At 60.2% G+C, this 17,484-nt stretch overlaps 1 protein-coding gene across 3 annotated transcripts; it reads right to left on the reverse strand.

Annotated features, from left to right (window-relative positions):
• Positions 1–848: 848 nt before the first annotated feature.
• Positions 849–16,669, reverse strand: PAN2 (poly(A) specific ribonuclease subunit PAN2). Of its 3 annotated transcripts, none has more exons than XM_068212540.1 (25): positions 16,380–16,668; positions 12,715–12,884; positions 12,327–12,447; positions 11,515–11,592; positions 11,155–11,422; positions 9,674–10,016; positions 8,710–8,806; positions 8,116–8,235; positions 7,872–7,991; positions 7,670–7,798; positions 7,343–7,542; positions 6,856–6,998; positions 6,489–6,595; positions 6,035–6,133; positions 5,536–5,612; positions 4,879–5,020; positions 4,545–4,682; positions 3,910–3,969; positions 3,743–3,833; positions 3,506–3,663; positions 3,267–3,410; positions 2,453–2,632; positions 2,246–2,339; positions 1,968–2,165; positions 849–1,088 (listed from the first exon to the last, which is right to left on the reverse strand). In XM_068212540.1, the coding sequence occupies exons 1-25, from the start codon at positions 16,650–16,652 to the stop codon at positions 1,054–1,056; spliced, it is 3,585 nt and encodes a 1,194-aa protein (XP_068068641.1). In that variant the 5' UTR covers positions 16,653–16,668; the 3' UTR covers positions 849–1,053. The 3 variants fall into 3 exon arrangements, with proteins under 3 accessions (XP_068068641.1, XP_068068642.1, XP_068068643.1); XM_068212541.1 differs by having other exon boundaries at positions 850–1,088; positions 6,856–6,995; XM_068212542.1 differs by lacking the exons at positions 849–1,088; positions 1,968–2,165 and having other exon boundaries at positions 2,424–2,632; positions 16,380–16,669.
• Between the last annotated feature and the right edge of the window lie 815 nt (positions 16,670–17,484).

Consider the following 17,484-nt stretch of genomic DNA (forward strand, 5'->3'; position numbering starts at 1 on the left):
CCGGTGCCAGGACCCAGCCGCGTGGCGCTCGGCCCCGAGTAGGCGGGGCCTGGGGTGACACCGCCCACTGGGCCGGTCTGGCCACGCCCCCGCCCCGGCTCCGCCGCGACCGGGACCGGAGCCGGGACCGTCCCGCCGTGCCCCCGGTCTGAGCCCCGGACCGAACCTGGGCCAGGTCCGTCCCGCCGTGCTCCCGGTCCGGTCCCGGTCCGTCCCGCCGTGCCCCCGGTCTGAGCCCCGGACCGAACCTGGGCCAGGTCCGTCCCGCCGTGCTCCCGGTCCGGTCCCGGTCCCACCGTGCCCCCGGTCTGAGCCCCGGACCGAACCTGGGCCAGGTCCGTCCCGCCGTGCTCCCGGTCCGGTCCCGGTCCCTCCCGCCGTGCCCCCGGTCTGAACACCAACCCGAACCTTGGTCCTTCCTGCCGTGCTCCCGGTGCCAGCCTCGTCTGTGCCCGGGTCCGGGTGCGTCCCGCCGTGTCCCGGTGCTGGTCCCGTTCCGAATCTGGTCCCTGCCGTGTCCCCGGTGCCAGCCCCGGACTGGCTCCGCTGCACCACGTCCCTGCTCCCACCCCCGGTCCCGGCCATTCCTGCCCTGTCCCCGGTGCCAGCCCCGCTTCTTGCTCTGTGCCCGATCCGGGACCTTCCCGTCCTGTCCCGGTCCCGGTCCGGTTCCTCCGTGCCGCGCTCCCGGTCCCAGCCCCGATCCTTCGTGCCGTGCCCCAGTCCCGGCACCGCCGTGCCCCCGGTGCCAGTGGCGAGGTGAGCCCGGCTCCCTCCTGCCGTGCCCCCGGTGCCGGTGCCGGTCCCGCCCCCCGGAGCCAAGAAGGACACGCTCGCACGGGGGTCCGGGGCTGCTTTATGAGGGCGCCCGGTCCGGCGGGCGAGCGGGGCGGGGGAGGGCAGTGCTTCCCGGTACCGGCAGGGAAAGGGGAGCCCCGGGGCGCCGGGCCCGGGGCGGGGGTCGGGCGGGTCGGGGACAGCCCCGGCCCCGCTGCTGGTTCCAGTTCCACGCGTGTCCGCCTCTCCCGGCGCTGCTCCTCGCGGGGGCTCCGGTCACAGGGCCAGCACCGGGGGGAACACGGCCCCGTCTGTGGGGACACCGGGGTGAGAAGGGACACCGGGGGGAGAGGGGACACGGAGAGGGGAGAGGGGACACCGGGGTGAGAGGGGACACCGGGGGAGCGGGGACACGGAGAGGGGAGAGGGGACACCGGGAGGGGGGAGAGGGGACACGGAGAGGGGAGAGGGGACACCGAGGAAGGGAGAGGGGACACCGGGGGAGCGGGGACACTGGGGGAGAGGGGACACGGAGAGGGGAGAGGGGACACCGGGGGGAGAGGGGACACCGGGGGAGCGGGGACACGGGGGTGAGAGGGGACACCGGGGTGAGAGGGGACACCGAGGGAGAGGGGACACCGGGAGGGGGGAGAGGGGACAGAGGGGACACCGAGGAAGGGAGAGGGGACACCGGGGGAGCGGGGACACTGGGGGAGAGGGGACACGGAGAGGGGAGAGGGGATACCGGGGGAGAGGGGACACGAGGGGGAGAGGGGACCCCGAGGAAGGGAGAGGAGACACCGGGGTGAGAGGGGACACCGAGGGAGAGGGGACACCGGGGTGAGAGGGGACACGGAGAGGGGAGAGGGGACATCGGGAGGGGGGAGAGGGGACACCAAGGAAGGGAGAGGGGACACCGGGGGAGAGGGGACACGGAGAGGGGAGAGGGGACACCGGGGGGAGAGGGGACACCGAGGAAGGGAGAGGGGACACCGGGGTGAGAGGGGACACCGGGGGAGCGGGGACACCGGGGTGAGAGGGGACACCGGGAGGGGGGAGAGGGGACAGCGCGGGGGCAGAGGCGAGAGGGGACAGGGGGAAACACGGCCCCGTCTGCAGGGACACGGTGGGGTGAGAAGGGACCCCGGGGTGAGAGGGGACACGGGGAGGGGTCGGTGGTGGCATCTTACGCTTGGGGCTGCTCTGGCTGTCGGGCTCGGGCACCTTCCAGTCCAGCTTGCGGCCCTTCTCGTAGAGCCCCTTGAGCACCTTCCGGAACTCCTCGGGCTCCGAGCCCTGCGGGCTCAGCTCCAGGTACTTGCGGTAGAGCTGCAGCGCCGTCCGCGCGTCCTCGATGCTGTCGTGGGTCTCCCCCTGGATCTTCAGGTCTGCGGGGACACCCCTGGCTCAGCGCGGGGACCCTCGGGGGGCTCCGTCCCTTCCCGGATCCGAGAGCTCGGTTACCGACCCAGGAAGTACCAGGCGAGGAAGCGCAGGGAGATCATCCTCTTCCTCGGGATGTGGAACAGGTACACGGTGTCGATCACCTGGTCCTTGGGCACCTGGGGAGGGGACAGGGTCCTGCTGCCGGGGCAGGGGGGCAGGGACCCGGCCCGACCCCTCCCAGCCCCACCCCAGCCCCCCACCGTGGCCAGGGAGGGGGTCAGGCTGTCACCATCAGGTTGATGACACGGAAGTCCTTCTGCAGCCCGTGGCCCACGAACTTGACGCCCACGTCGATGAGGAAACGCAGCTTCAGGTAAGTGGATTTGAGGGTGGTCAGGTGTTTGGAGGAGATCTTGGCATCCAGGTCTCCCGGCTTGATCCCAGAGTACTGGGTCAGGTAATCCACCACCTGTGGAGACCAGGGCACCTGGAGGGGGCTGCAGGGCCCAGGGGCTCTGCCCCCTCCCCAATTCCCTTCTCAGCACCCTGGGAGGGGGCTGGTGCTGCAGGACAACAGCCCCAGGTGACCATGGAGAGGTGTCCAGGTGAGGACATGGGAGTTCAGGTGAGGTCACCACAGAGGACACAGAGGAACACCCAGGTGTCCGTGGTCAGCACCCAGGTGGGTGGGTGCCCGAGTGAGGTCACCATGGAGAACACAGGAGTCCAGGTAAGGTCACCAAAGGGGACAAAGGAGTCCCTGGAGAACAGCCAGGTGTCCATGGGGAGCACAAAGGTGTCCAGATATAGTCACCATAAAAGACAGAGGAGTTCATGGGGAGCACCCAGGTGGCCAGGTGAGGTCATCATGGAGAACACAGGCACCCAAGTGAGGTCACCATGGAGAACACAGGCACCCAGATGAGGTCACCATGGAAAACACAGGTGCCCAGGTGATGTCACCATGGAGAACACCCAGGTGTCCAAGTGAGGTCACCACGGAGAACACAGGGGCCCACGTGAGGTCACTGTCACCTGTAGAGCAGGCCCATGTCCCTCCTGGGGGCCTGGGGAGCTGCGTGAGGCCAGGTGGGCCCCCATACCTGTTCCTGGGTGGAGATGTAGTCATCGATGAAGGGGACGCCCTCGTTGGGGCCCTGCCCACGCACGCAGGTGATCCGGGCCACCGACATCTGGCTGGGCTTGATGGTGGACTTGGTGCCATCACTGCGCAGCTCAGCCTCCTCCTGCCACCAAGGACGGGACACGTGGCGACCAACAGCCCCAGAGGGGCCATCCCTGTGCCCTGTCCCCCCTGTCCCCAGCCCCAGGGCTCCCCCACCTCGTTCAGCGTGACGAACTCGGCGTCCAGCCCCACCAGGTCCCCGGCCTGGGGCATCTCGTTCAGCATGAGGGGGATGAAGGTGGCGTGGCACTTGCGCTGCTTGCGGGCCAGCGAGGCCTCGGCCAGCAGGACGCTGGCCTCGATGGGGTTCTTGACTGTGCAGGGAAAGGGGAAGGAGCTCAGCGGTGCCGCGGCGGCGCCGGCGCCGCCGCCACTTCCACGCCGGGCACTCACTGACGAGGTTGTACTTGGAGTTGAGGTTCCTCCGGGCGTAGTAGAGGATGGCTGGCACCTTCCAGCTCATGTCAAACTGCACAGCCTCGCACTGCAGGGGACGGGGGACGGTCAGGGGAAGCCCGGGTGGCTCCACGGGGTGGCCACGGTGTCACCTCGGCGCTCACCTTGTCCACGGGCTCGATGAGGAAGTCGTTGAAGAGGTACCACTGCTGGTGTGTGACTCCCTGGGGGGAAAGGCACAGCCTTAGGGGCCCCCCCCGGGCCAGAGAGTGACTCCTCTGCCCAGTTACCAGGGAAAGGAGGGTGTGACGGTGCCATGTGGGAACCCCCGCCCTTCCTGGGACACCGTGGGGAAATCCCTGCTGCCCTGGGTGGTGACAGAGGACGAGAAAGGATTGGGCTGGACGGGCTCCGGGCTCTGCCCAGCTCCTGAGCAAAACTCCAGGGAGATGCAAGAGATAAGAGACAGGGATGGAGCCTTGACACACTCTGGGAATTCCTGCCTTGGGCATCTCCAGCAGAAACCAGGACTGCCCAGACCAGCCCTTTCCTCGGGAAGGGAGATGACGTCCCTGCCCTTACCTGGAAGTACAAGGACAAGCTGGCAACGTGCCTGTGGCCAGGAGGAACCAGCCTGAGTGGGTGTGGGAAGAGGGAAGAACCCTTCCCTCCCCATGAGGGGCCCCAGCAGCTCTTGGCACGTTCAGCCAAACCCTCCACACTTGGCTGAGAGACCCGGGAATGACAGATCCCTCTCGGGGGGGCTCCCGGGTACCGTGGGGGTCCCGCAGGGTCTCACCTCCTTCCGCTGGTGGTAGGTCTCTCCCACCTTGATGTGGCCCACCAGGCTGCCCCCGGTGCGGGAATCCAGGATGTGGACAACGGTGGCCATGAGGTCGTAGATGTACACGGACTCAGGGTCGTCCGTCGGGCTCAGCTGCGGGAGGAACCGGGAACGTCCGAGCCCCCAAACCACCCAGCCCGGACATTTCCGTGCTCCCCTGAGTTATCTCCTCATCATGTCACAGCAGAAAGTGGTTCTGAGGCAGCTTTGGTCCCACAGCCCCACGTGCCTCTGTGACTTCACCCACGGTGATTCAGTCACTTCACCCACGGTGATTCTGTCACTTTACCTCATCAGTCTCGCTCCAGTTGCTCACGTCAAGCTCTTTGCTCTTGGTCAACCTCATCTTGATGGCGTGAGGGATCCAAATGTTCTTCAGTTCCTCCACGGAAGGATACGAATGCCCCGTGTCGGGGTTCCCCAGATCCTTCCTGCGTGGGGAATCATGGAAAGCTGAGCTGGAGGGAGATGTCACCCAGGCCAGGACTTCCACCCACCCGCTCCCCAGCTGATTCCTGAAATTTCTGTGGGATGCTGGAGCTGCCTGGAGCAGGACTCTGGGAGAGGTGCTCAGCCAATGTGGTTTTGGGGTTTTTGTCAGTTACAAAAGGGGCACGAGGTGGGTGACAAAGGGGATGTGGTGCAGCCTCAGACAGGCAGGTTATCAAATTAACATTATTTACATGAGAAAACAGCCCAGAGAATCACCCAGGAGGTGTCACTGCTCAGAGGTGCCACCCCAGGAAGAGAATCCCCGAATCCTTGAGGTTGGAAAAGCTTTCCAAGGCCATCAAGTCCAATCTCTGGCCAATCCCCACCTTGTCACCCCGACCAGAGTGCCACATCCAGTCATTCCTTGGACACCTCAAGGGATGGTGACTCCGCCACCTCCCTGGGCAGGTCCAAACTCTTTCCATGAAGAAATTCCTCCTGCACAGTCACCTACCACTCTCCAAGAGAGATCTCCTTTCCCTTGGTGATGTCAAAGCCTCCTCTCTTCATCATGGCTTTCTGAAAGGAATACTGGCAACGAAACACAGGCAAGCGTCAGCACACGGTGACAGGCCAGCCCTGGGGACACGTGGGTGACAGCCAGGCCAGGAGCAGGGAAAAGACAGGGAGATTAAAATTGGTGACAGGGAAAAAGCAAGGGAAACCCAGTGTCCCAAGGTCACTGCCTTGTTGCTCTCAGAGGGGGCAGGGGAAGGACAAAGTCACTCCTGCAGTCCCTTCAGCTCTGCCACGCCAGGAGATCTTGTCTTTTCCGACTCCAAAGGCACGGACCATGCCCCAGGCATGACCCAACTGCACCAGGTCCTCTGTGAGCACGGCTCAGGTGGAGGGAGAGAGGCCAGAGACAGCGAGAGCAGAGTGAAAACCTCGGCGGGGCCGGGCACCGCAACCCCCGCGTGCCGGGACAACCGGCCCCGGAGTGTCTCCCCCACCTCAGCCTGTGTCTTCCAGAAATCTGCCTCCTTGGAGCTGTTCACCTCACAGTTAATGACCAGCACGTCTGGCAGGCAGCGAATGTTCCGGGTCTGCACCTGCGGGGAGAGAGGGAGATGGGAATGAGAGCCCTGGAGAGGCTCCGGGCTGGATTTGGGACATCTGAGCAGGATTTGGGACATCCGCCAATGCCTTGGCCTGCAGTCCTGAGGGCACTTCCAGGACAACAGAGCTGCTCCAGCAGCTCCTGGGGGGTTGTTTATCCCTGCTGAATCCTTGCCCCTGCGAGAGGAATTCACAGAGCCCAGGAAATACCCCACGGCTGCCGGCCGGGCCAGGAACCGAATCTCTGGCATCCGCTCAGGAGGTTCCCCGGTGACTCAAGGAGAAACTGCCCCCCTCAGGCCCGTGTCCCACGGCCCCTCGTGCCTGTCCCCCCCATGCCAGGCTCACCGTGGGCTGGTATTTCTCACAGTTCTCACACCAGGCTTGCGTGTTCTGCTCCAAGCAGATGCTGCGCTTTAAAATTTGAGCAAACTCGTAATCCTTGGCTGGTTTTTCTGGAGGGAGAATGGAGAATAACGTCACCTCCCCAACACACAAACCTTGACCAGCTGAGCTCAGCCAAACCTCTGGGGTTTTCCTCGCAACCACCAGCCAGAAGGTCAAGCCCCAAAAGTGTCTTTCTGAAGCCAAAAGCTCGGCTGGTTGGAAACCCACCCCTGGAGCTGAGGCAGCTCCTGGCTGTGGGTGTGTTCCAGCTGGAAAAATCATGGATAACAAACCCCACCCTGCTGAGGGGGCTGGGCCCTGCTGTTACCCGTGCTGTCGGGGTAGGAGAGGGTGAAGAGCAGCGTGGAGGACACACGGACAGTCTCCTTCCCACAGCGGCACATGCTGCAGTTCTCCATCTCACAGCTGAACAGCTGCCCGATGACAGAGTCCCCCGAGGAGCCAAAGCTGCTGGAAAAAACAGCACTGGGATCAGCAGAGATCCCTAAGCTGGGGACCCACAGCTCAGGCTGCACAGGGCCAGCTCCCAAATTCCAGCAGATTTCGGGGAATCAGCCATCTGAGCAGTCCCAACCTTCCAAGCCCCTCAGCTGTAAAGCCTCAAGCCTCCAAACAGGTTTTAGCGGGGCAGAGGTTCAGCACGGGGTTCAAACATGAGGGGAGCTGCAGTTCTCATGGGTCCCTCAGGGCATGAGTGGCAAGAAAACTTCCCGAGGGATGGGTGGGGTCTCTGGTGAGCAGTGCCCCACCCCAGCTGGCTCATTCCCTGTCCCATCCCCATGCCAGGGCCTCACCTGCTGCCAGCCCCCCGGTAGGCCTGGGGTCCCTCCTGCTCCTGGGTTTCCTGGTGCAGCTGAGTCAGGATGAAACGGTTCCAGCTCTGAATCAGCCGCCCCAGGTTCACCTTCCCCGTGGCCTCGTCTGAGTCTGCCAGGATCAAACCCAGCGCCGACGCCTCCGGGATCGTGCGGAAAGCCCGCAGAAAGTTGCTTCCCTGGGGATGGAGCAAGAGCAATGTCACCGAGGTCAAGTGACAGGAGTTTCCATCTGCCTTGCCCAGCACCACTCCCGTTCCTCTGCCATCCCCATGACCCTCCTGGGCAGCCCAGCCCAGCACGGACCTGGCAGGGGTCTCCCCGGGACAGGTCCAGCATGTGAAAGAGCAAGCCCAGCTCGCAGCCCAGGCAGAATTCCTTCTGGCACAGGTGGTTCTGGACCAGGCAGCGGACTGGCTCCAGGAAATACAGCACCTGGAAGAGAGCCAGCGGTCAGGGGGGCTCTGGGGGGCCACGGGGGTCTGGGTGGGACTGGGGCAGCTCCCACCTGGATCATGCAGTTGCAGTAGGCGTTGGGAATGTGGGGCTCCAGCCCCGCAAACAGAGTCTTGTTGTAATGCTTGAAGTCAAAATCCTCCAGCCCCAGCTTGGAGTATTTGATGGTGACCTGAGCAGAGATGTGACAGGTGAAACAAACACCTCCCCGCGCCACGGGACCCCCGTGGGACCCCCGGTGCTCCCCACAGAGCCTTTTCCCCACCGTGCCCAGAGCAGCCCCCCAAGGCCACCACCTTCCTGTACTTCTTGGCCACCCTGTAGAGATGTGGCTCCTCCTCACGCCCGATCGGGGACTCGGGGACTTGGCTGAAGTTGTCAAACTCGTTGTCCATCTCCTTTAACCGATAAGGAATCTTCGAGCGAGGAGAGAGAAGGGGTGAGCAGCTGAACCCTGAGGCAGGGAGAAACCCCACAAGCAACTCCCGGGCTTTCCTCCCTCCCTGAATGAGCAAAGGGATCCACCAGAATGGAGTGGGGCCCTCCCTGGACCTGCACGAGGCCTCCACACCTTCCTGCTCGCAGGGATTTGTCACTGTGGGAAAGCACAGGGCAGTGTTTTCCCAAGGGTGAGGGACGTGCCATGAATCTCCCAACAGCTCAGACCTTCCCTGCCCAGAGCCACGGAGGGATGGAACTGGGAAAACTCCATCCCTTTCTCTGCTCAGGAGAAGCTGCCACCTCCAAACTACACCTGCACCATCCCAAGGGAATTCCACCTCTTGTCCCCATCCCTGAAACCTCGGGGATCCCTCGGCACGCAGAGAGCTCCATTCCCTCCCAGGCTGCAGAGCTCCCCCCTCCCAAAATCCCCTCCTGGGAGTGCGTACCTGGTTACGGAGCTTGGTCCTGGGGTTTGGGGCGTAGCCAATGAATCCCACCTTCTTCATGGTGCGCAGGATCTCGGGATCCACCGGGGGGGCTCGCCTGGAAACACCCCCTGACTCAGAGCAGCATCTCCCACCTACCCAGGGGGTGCCCAGGGACCCACCCTGAGGGTGGTCCTGAGCATTCCCCCCTTCCCCAGGTTCATTTCCCATCCCAACGAGGGACATACCAGGGCAGCAGTGCTGAGCAAGGAGGGTGTTGGGGGTAGGAGGAGGGAAAAGGAGATCCCACATGGGCAGAGCAGAGCCAGGATCCCACTGGGAGTGGGAGGGAGGGAGGTTGGACCTTGTCCCAGCATCCTCACACCTGCCCAGTCACACCTCCACTGCAGGAAACTCACCTGGTGTTTCACAGGCAAGCAGGAATGATGCCTTTGGATTTAGCTTTTCTATTTTTCAGACCCTGTACTGCTTTAGTGTATAACTCTACAACTCCACAGCCTGCTGTTCTCCCATTTTATTTAGATGAAACAATTCCTCTCTGAAACTCAAGGACACCTGACTGTCTCAAGCTCCCAGAGATGCAAACAACAGTGAATTGAGGGGGGCAAACTTGGAGTAAATAACTCCACTAGCTGAGGCTGTAATTGGAGTAAACAACTCCATTACCTGAGGCTGTAATTGGAGTAAACAACTCCATTACCTGAGGCTGTAATTGGAGGACTAACCCCTGATATGTAAATGCACCAAAGTTATAAAAGTGTGAAAAACTCATGACCAACGTCTTGGGTGTAGCCTCTGGGAGGCTTTGACTGCCCAAGGTGCACCTACTGAAGGCCTTCAATAAACACCTGCTTTTAATTTCCTCTATCCTCTGTTCTAGGTAGCCACTCCAGGCATGAGGAAAGAGAGGGACTCTCCAGAGCCAGCCTTTCCCATGTTCTTTCACCAGGGATTAGGGAATTACCGCGGCGCCGGGGCGGAGTTGGCGGCCGGCCAGTCGGAGAGCAGCGTGTCGCTGGTCAGCGGCACCGGGATCAGCGACAGCGGCACCAGGTCCTGGTTCCAGTCCAGGTGTGGCAGCGTGTCCACCATGCAGGGCAGGGCAAAGTCGGTTTCCCGGGAGTAGGCGTTGAAAGTGACCTCCGGGGAGTCGGCCCAGAGGTGGACGCAGCCCTCGGAGTCGCCGAAGGCCAGCGCCTGCTTGCTGGCCGACACGTCGAAGGTCATGATGAGCGGCCCCACGGTGTTGACGTGGAAGATGTCGGCGGGGTTGGCCAGCCCGGTGGGCTCGCAGAACTGGCACTGGCCTGGGGGCAGGGAAAAGTGGGGCAATGTGGCACTGGGAGTGGGTGGGAGTCAGGATGTGGTGGCACAGAGGTGTCACGCCACTGGGAGTGGCTGGCCGTGGGATAGCAGCACTTGGACAAGCATTGTGGAATGTCCTGAGTGGGAAGGGACCCACAAGGATCAAAGTTCAGCTCCTGGTCTTGAGTAGGACAAGCCCAAAACTTCTCCAGTCCCCAAATCCCAACACCTGAGAGCATTGTCCAAACACTCCCTGACCTCTCAAATTATGGAATATCCTGAGCTGAAAAAAACTCACAAGGATCATTGAGTCCAACTCCTGGTCCAGCACAGGACCCCAAAACCTCCCCAGTCCCCAAATCCCAACACCTGAGAGCATTGTCCAAACACTCCCTGACCTCTCAAATTATTACATTCATTCTGAGCTGAAAAGAACTCACAAGGATCATCGAGTCCAACTCCCAGCCCAGCAAAGGACAAGCCCAAAAGTTCCTCAAATCCCCAAATCCCAACACCTGAGAGCGGTGTCCAAACACTCCCTGGCCTCTGGAATTATGAAATATCCTCAGCTGAAAGAAACCCACAAGGGTTGAAGTCCAACTCCTGTCCACCCAAAAGTTCCTCAAATCCCCAAATCCCAACACCTGAGAGCGTTAAGGACTTGAGAGCATTGTCCAAACACTCTCTGGTCTCTGGATTCACGGAATACTCTGAGCTGCAAGAGACCCAAAAGGATGAAAGTCCAACTCCTGTCCTTGCACAGAACACTCCAAAATCCCACCCTGTGCCTGAGAACATTGCCCAAACGCTCCTGGAGCTCTGGCAGCCTTGGGACCATGACCAAGAGCCTGTTCAGTGCCCAACCACCCTCTGGAGGAAGAACCTTTTCCCAAAATCCCATCTAAACCCCTTCTGACACAGCTCCAGCAATTCCCTCAGGTCCTGTCACCGTCCCAGAGAGCAAAGTGAGGAAGTTGTGAGCTCTCCCCTCATCCTCCTCTGCTCCAGCCTGAATCCCACAGGACCCAACCCTGAGCGTGGGGACACCAGGACCATCCCCACATGTGGCAAATGGATTCGTAGAGAATTTTTAAACCTCGACAGAAGTGTCACCCACAGCGTGACCGGAGCTCCCCGCACCTGTCTGGGAGATGATGGCCAGGCGGGAGGTGTAGGTGGGGATGAAGCGGAGGAAGAAGGGGTCGATGTGGACCTGCAGGGGGGTGGTGGCCCTCATCATGCGCAGGTCGTAGACCTTGAGGAAGCGGTCGCAGGCCAGGCCGTTCATGCGGCTGGAGAAGCCACAGGTCACCAGCAGGTTGCCGTGCACGTCAAAGTCCGACAAGCTCCCGGAGTGGGCGTCGAACTCGTGCTCCACCACGAAGGTGCGCAGGTCACGCAGGGACACCTGCGAGGGGACGTCCTGGCTGTGGGCACCCAGCCTCTGGAGCTCTGGGGAGAGCCCAAATTCTGGGATTTCCTCCCCTGCACAGGCGTTACCTTGCCCGAGGTGTGCCCGCAGAAGAAGAAGCGGTTGGATTGCCTCATGATGGTGATGCCGGGCACCTCCACGGTGTACTGGGAGAGAGGTGGGAAGAGCAGGGATGAGCAGAGAAGAGCAGGGATGAGCAGGGATGAGCAGGGAAGAGTAGGGAAGAGCAGGGAAGAGCAGGGATGGGCAGGGATGAGCAGGGAAGAGCAGGGAAGAGCAGGGATGAGAGCAGGGATGAGAGCAGGGATGAGAGTGGGGAAGAGCAGGGAAGAGCAGGGAAGAGCAGGGATGGGCAGGGATGGGCAGGGATGAGAGCAGGGAACAGCAAGGAAGAGCAGGGAAGAGCAGGGAAGAAAGCAGAGATGAGCAGGAAGAGCAGGGAAGAGCAGGGAAGAGCAGGGATGAGAGCAGGGAAGAGCAGGGATGGGCAGGGATGGGCAGGGATGAGAGCAGGGAAGAGTAGGGAACAGCAAGGAAGAGCAGGGAAGAAAGCAGAGATGAGCAGGGAAGAGCAGGGAAGAGCAGGGAAGAGCAGGGATGAGAGCAGGGAAGAGTAGGGAACAGCAAGGAAGAGCAGGGAAGAAAGCAGAGATGAGCAGGGAAGAGCAGGGATGAGAGCAGGGATGGGCAGGGATGAGAGCAGGGAAGAGCAGGGATGGGCAGGGATGAGAGCAGGGAAGAGCAGGGAACAGCAAGGAAGAGCAGGGAAGAAAGCAGAGATGAGCAGGGAAGAGCAGGGATGAGAGCAGGGAAGAGCAGGGATGAGCAGGGAAAAATCCCAGAGCCAAGCTCCAGGGAGGAGCCCCTGGCCCTGCCACACCTTCTGCGTCTCCTGGACGGTGTTGAGGTCCATCTCCAGGACGTGGTTCTGCAGCCCGGCCACCAGCAGGGTGTTGTTGTCCGTCAGCAGGAGGCTGTGCATGTCCTCAGATTCATCCATGCTGGGGACAGGCAGGACACCCTGAGACCCCTGAGACCCCAGAGACCCCTGAGACCCCAGAGACCCTGACAGCCCTGAGACCCTGACAGCCCTGAGACCCCTGAGACCTGACACTCCAGAGACTCCCGACACCCCTGAGACCCCTGACATCCTAGAGACCCCTGAGACCCTTGAGACCCCTGACATCCCTGAGATCCCTGACACCCCTGACACCCTGCCTGGCCCCTGGAGGGATCAGGGAAGGGCTGGAGGGGCCAGGAACACTCACAGGTAGTCGAAAATGATGAGGCCGCCCCGGGACAGGTACTTGAGGTTGGTTTTGGTGAGGAAGAGGACGCCGTTCTCCAGGCTCTGGATCTGGCGGATGTCGTCGCTGCTGTTCACCTGGAAGGAGGAGTAGCGCTCCAGCGTGGGCCCGAAGAAGGAGGTGGCGTGGCCCTGAAAGCAGAGGGGACAGGGATGTCACAACCCCATCTCCCAGTGGGTGTGACACAGCCGAGCCTCGCTTCGTCCTCTGCCAGATCCCGGATTTTCCAGGTTATGGGGACATTCCTGGCACTCCTGGGTGCTCCAAACCAGGGAAGCAGCTCAGGCTTTTCCCTGGATAAATAAAAAGTCCCAACACGTCCCCTGCGCCCTGAAAGCAGAGGGGACAGGGATGTCACAACCCCACCCGTGTCCCAGTGGGTGTGACACAGCCGAGCCTCACTTTGTCCTCTGCCAGATCCAGGTTATGGGGGGTTTTCCCATAACCCATAACCCCATAACCCTCTTAACCCCATAACCCATTAACCCCCAAACCCCAGGTTATGGGTTAGGCTTTTCCAGGTTATGGGGGACATTCCTGGCACTCCTGGGTGCTCCAAACCAGGGAAGCAGCTCAGGCTTTTCCCTGGATGCAGAAGACACATATAAAAAGTCCCAACACGTCCCCTGTGCCCTGAAAGCAGAGGGGACAGGGATGTCACAACCCCACCCATGTCCCAGTGGGTGTGACACAGCTGAGCCTCGCTTCGTGCTCTGCCAGATCCCGGATTTTCCAGGTTATGGGGACATTCCTGGCACTCCTGGGTGCTCCAAACTAGGGAAGGCATCTCAGGCTTTTCCCTGGATAAATAAAAAATCCCAACACGACCCCACAGCAGTGATAGGGGAAGCAGTGAGAGGTTTGTGCTCTGAGAATTTACAAGGACAGATCAAAGGGGAAAGGTTTTAAACCAAAAGAGGAGATTCAGATGGGCTAGAGGGGTGAAATTCCTCCCTGGGAGGATGGTGAGGTGTTGGAATGGATCTCCCAGAGAAGCTGTGGTTGCCCCTGGAAGTGTCCAGGGCCAGGTTGGACAGGGCTGGGAGCACCCTGGCATAGTGGAAGGACAAGGAATGGGATGAGTGTGGAGACTTTGGAGTCCTTCCAGTGGCTAAAGGGGCTCCAAGAGAACTGGAGATGGACTTGGGACATCAGCAAGGAGCACCAGGACAGGGGAGAACGGCTCCACAGTGACACAAGGTGGGCTTAGACAGGATTTTGGGAAGCAACCCCTCCCTCTGAGGTGCTGGAATGGATTTCCCAGAGGATTCCCAATCCTTGGAAGTGCCCGAGGCCAGGTTGGATGGAGCAGGTTGGGCTGGTGGGAGGCCATGGCAGAGTGGTGGAACAGGTGATGTTTTAATTTTGAGTTTTAACTCAAACTTAAGTTTGAGTTTTTTATTTTCCAGCTCAGTGACTGCTTTAGGGTGTAACTCTAAAACTCCACAGCCTGTCAGCTGCTTTTTTATTCAGACAAAACTGTTCCTCTCTAGGCCTGAAACTCAAGGACACCTGACTGTCTCAGGCCCTGAAAAATGCAAAAAAAAAAAAAAATAATAATTGGGGGGAGCAAACTGGGGGGAATTACCTGAAGGTGTAACTGGACAATTAAACTCTGATATGCAAATAGACCAAACTTTTTATCTGGCTGAAAATCTTGTGGGTTTTCATCCCACCTGGGTGTAGGCTCTGCGAGCTCCTGCACTGCCCAAGGTGCACCTTTGAAGGCTTTTCAATAAATAATTTCATTTATCCTTCAACTCTGGCTAGCCTCTGTTCTAGGGAACCTCTCCAGGCATCACTGGATGAGTTTTCCTCTCCCTTTCCATCCCACGACTCCACCAAACCCCAAAACCTTCCCAGAGCTTCCCGAAATCCCCACCAGAGCTTCCCAAAACCTTCCCAGAGCCTCCCGAAACCTTTCCAAAACCTCTCCAGAGCTCCACTAAACCTTCCCAAAACCTTCCCAGATTTTCCCAAAACCTTCCCAGAACATCCCAAAACCTCCCATATCCTCCCCAAAACCTCTCCAGACCTTCCCAAAACTTCCCTAGAGCTCTCCAAAACCTCTCCAGAACCTCTCCAGACCTTCCCAAAACCTCTCCAGAGCTCCCCAAACCCCCTCGAAAGCTCCCCAAAACCTCCCACAACCTCCCCAAAACCTCTCCACACCTTCCCAAAACTTCCCTAGAGCTCCCCAAAACCTCCCCAGAACCTCCTCAGATCTTCCCAAAACCTCTCCAGACCTTCCCAAAACCTTCCCAAAACCTCTCCAGACCTTCCCAAAACCTTTCCCAAACCTCTCTAGGGCTTCCCAAAACCCCTCCAGAGCTCCCAAAACCTCTCCAACCTTCCCAAAACCTCTCCAGAACCTCCCAAAACCTCTCCAGACATCCCCAAAACCTCTCCATAGCTCCCCAAAACCTCTCCAGACCTCCCCAAAACCTCTCCATAGCTCCCCAAAACCTCTCCAGAACCTCCCCAGATGTCCCCAAAACCTCTCCAGACCTCCCCAAAACCTCTCCAGATCTTCCCAAAACCTCTCCAGAGCTCCCCAAAACCTCTCATATCCTCCCCAGATGTCCCCAAAACCTCTCCATAGTTCCCCAAAACCTCTCCAGAACCTCCCCAGATCTCCCCAAAACCTCTCCAGACCTCCCCAAAACCTCTCCATAGCTCCCCAAAACCTCTCCAGAAACTCCCCAGACCTCCCCAAAACCTCCCCATATCTTCCCAGAACCTCTCCAGAGCTCCCCAAAACCTCCCCAGAACCTCCCCAGATGTCCCCAAAACCTCTCCATAGCTCCCCAAAACCTCTCCATAGCTCCCCAAAACCTCTCCAGATCTTCCCAAAACCTCTCCAGAGCTCCCCAATACCTCTCCAGAGCTCCCCAGAACCTCCCCAAAACCTCCCCAGACCTCCCCAAAACCTCTCCAGACCCTCCCCAAAACCTCTCCATAACCTCCCCAGACCTCCCCAAAACCTCCCCAGACCTCCCCAAAACCTCTCCAGAACCTCCCCAGATGTCCCCAAAACCTCTCCATAGCTCCCCAAAACCACTCCAGACCTCCCCAAAACCTCCCCAGATCTTCCCAAAACCTCTCCAGACCTTCCCAAAACCTCTCCAGAACCTCCCCAGACCTCCCCAAAACCTCTCCAGACCTCCCCAAAACCTCTCTAGAACCTCTCCAGACCTCCCCAAACCTCTCCAGATCTTCCCAAAACCTCTCCAGACCTCCCCAAAACCTCCCCAGATCTTCCCAAAACCTCTCCAGACCTCCCCAAAACCTCTCCAGAACCTCTCCAGACCTCCCAAAACCTCTCCAGACCTCCCCAAAACCACTCCAGAACCTCTCCAGACCTCCCCAAACCTCTCCAGATCTTCCCAAAACCTCTCCAGACCTCCCCAAACCTCCCCAGATCTTCCCAAAACCTCTCCATAGCTCCCCAAAACCTCTCCAGAACCTCCCCATATGTCCCCAAAACCTCTCCATAGCTCCCCAAAACCTCTCCAGAACCTCCACAGATCTCCCCAAAACCTCTCCAGACCTCCCCAAAACCTCCCCAGATCTTCCCAAAACCTCTCCAGACCTCCCCAAAACCTCTCCAGAGCCTCCCCGCGTACCCCGTGGTTGCCGACCCACAGCATCTCCTCGTGCAGGTCGAAGTGGGCCACGGAGACGGGCACGCCGACCTCGGAGACGGCCGTGTGCAGCTCGCTGTACATGCCCTCCATCAGGTGCACCGGGTCGGGCACCGGGAGCCCCTCCAGGGACACCCCCTCGGGGTCCAGCTCCACCAGGTTGGGGTTCAGGTGCGGGTCCAGCACCGGCTCCAGCGCGGGGTGCAGGGGAGGCGCGAACTCGGCCAGGGAGGGGTTGAGCCCCTCGAAGTTCATGGTGGATCCCGGCCCTGGAGCGGGGATAGGAACCAGGGCGGCCGCTCAGGGACACCCGGGGACACCGAGGGACACGGAGGGACACTGAGGGACATTTGGGACACTGAGGGAAATGGAGGGACCCTCAGGGACACCGAGGGACATTTGGGACACTGAGGGACATTTGGGACACTGAGGGAAACGGAGGGACCCTCAGGGACACCGAGGGACATCGTGGGACATTCGGGACACCGAGGGACACCGAGGGACATTTGGGACACTGAGGGAAACTGAGGGACACCGAGGGACATTTGGGACACTGAGGGAAACTGAGGGACACCGAGGGACACCATGGGACATTTGGGACACTAAGGGACACTGAGGGACACCAAGGGACACCGAGGGACACCGAGGGAAACTGAGGGACCCTCAGGGACACCGAGGGACACTGAGGGACATTTGGGACACTGAGGGACCCTCAGGGACACTGAGGGACACCGAGGGATACTGTGGGACACTGAGGGACACTGAGGGACACTGAGGGACATTTGGGACACTGAGGGAAACTGAGGGACCCTCAGGGACACCGAGGGACCCTCAGGGACACTGAGGGACATTTGGGACACTGAGGGACACTGGGGGATCCTCAGGGACACTGAGAGACACTGTGGGACACCAAGGGACACCGAGGGACATTTGGGACACTGAGGGACACTGAGGGACACCGAGGAACACCAAGGGACACCGTGGGACATTTGGGACACTGAGGGACACCGAGGGACACCGAGGGACACTGAGGGACATTTGGGACACCGAGGGACACTGAGGGACACTGAGGGACATTTGGGACACC

The sequence above is a fragment of the Anomalospiza imberbis genome, chromosome 22, assembly GCF_031753505.1.
Source record: "Anomalospiza imberbis isolate Cuckoo-Finch-1a 21T00152 chromosome 22, ASM3175350v1, whole genome shotgun sequence".
Taxonomy (NCBI): Eukaryota; Metazoa; Chordata; class Aves; order Passeriformes; family Viduidae; genus Anomalospiza; species Anomalospiza imberbis.

Bases quoted from the DNA above. Each gene is read 5' to 3' on its own strand.
- PAN2 (XM_068212540.1), bottom strand. From the start codon at position 16,652: ATGAACTTCGAGGGGCTCAACCCCTCCCTGGCCGAGTTCGCGCCTCCC. The intron at 12,885-16,379 runs GTACGCGGGGAG...CTCTGCTTTCAG, and splicing joins TGTGGGTCGGCAACCACGGG to GGCCACGCCACCTCCTTCTT. The intron at 7,543-7,669 runs GTCCGTGCTGGG...CTCCATCCCCAG, and splicing joins CCCGGGGAGACCCCTGCCAG to GGAAGCAACTTTCTGCGGGC.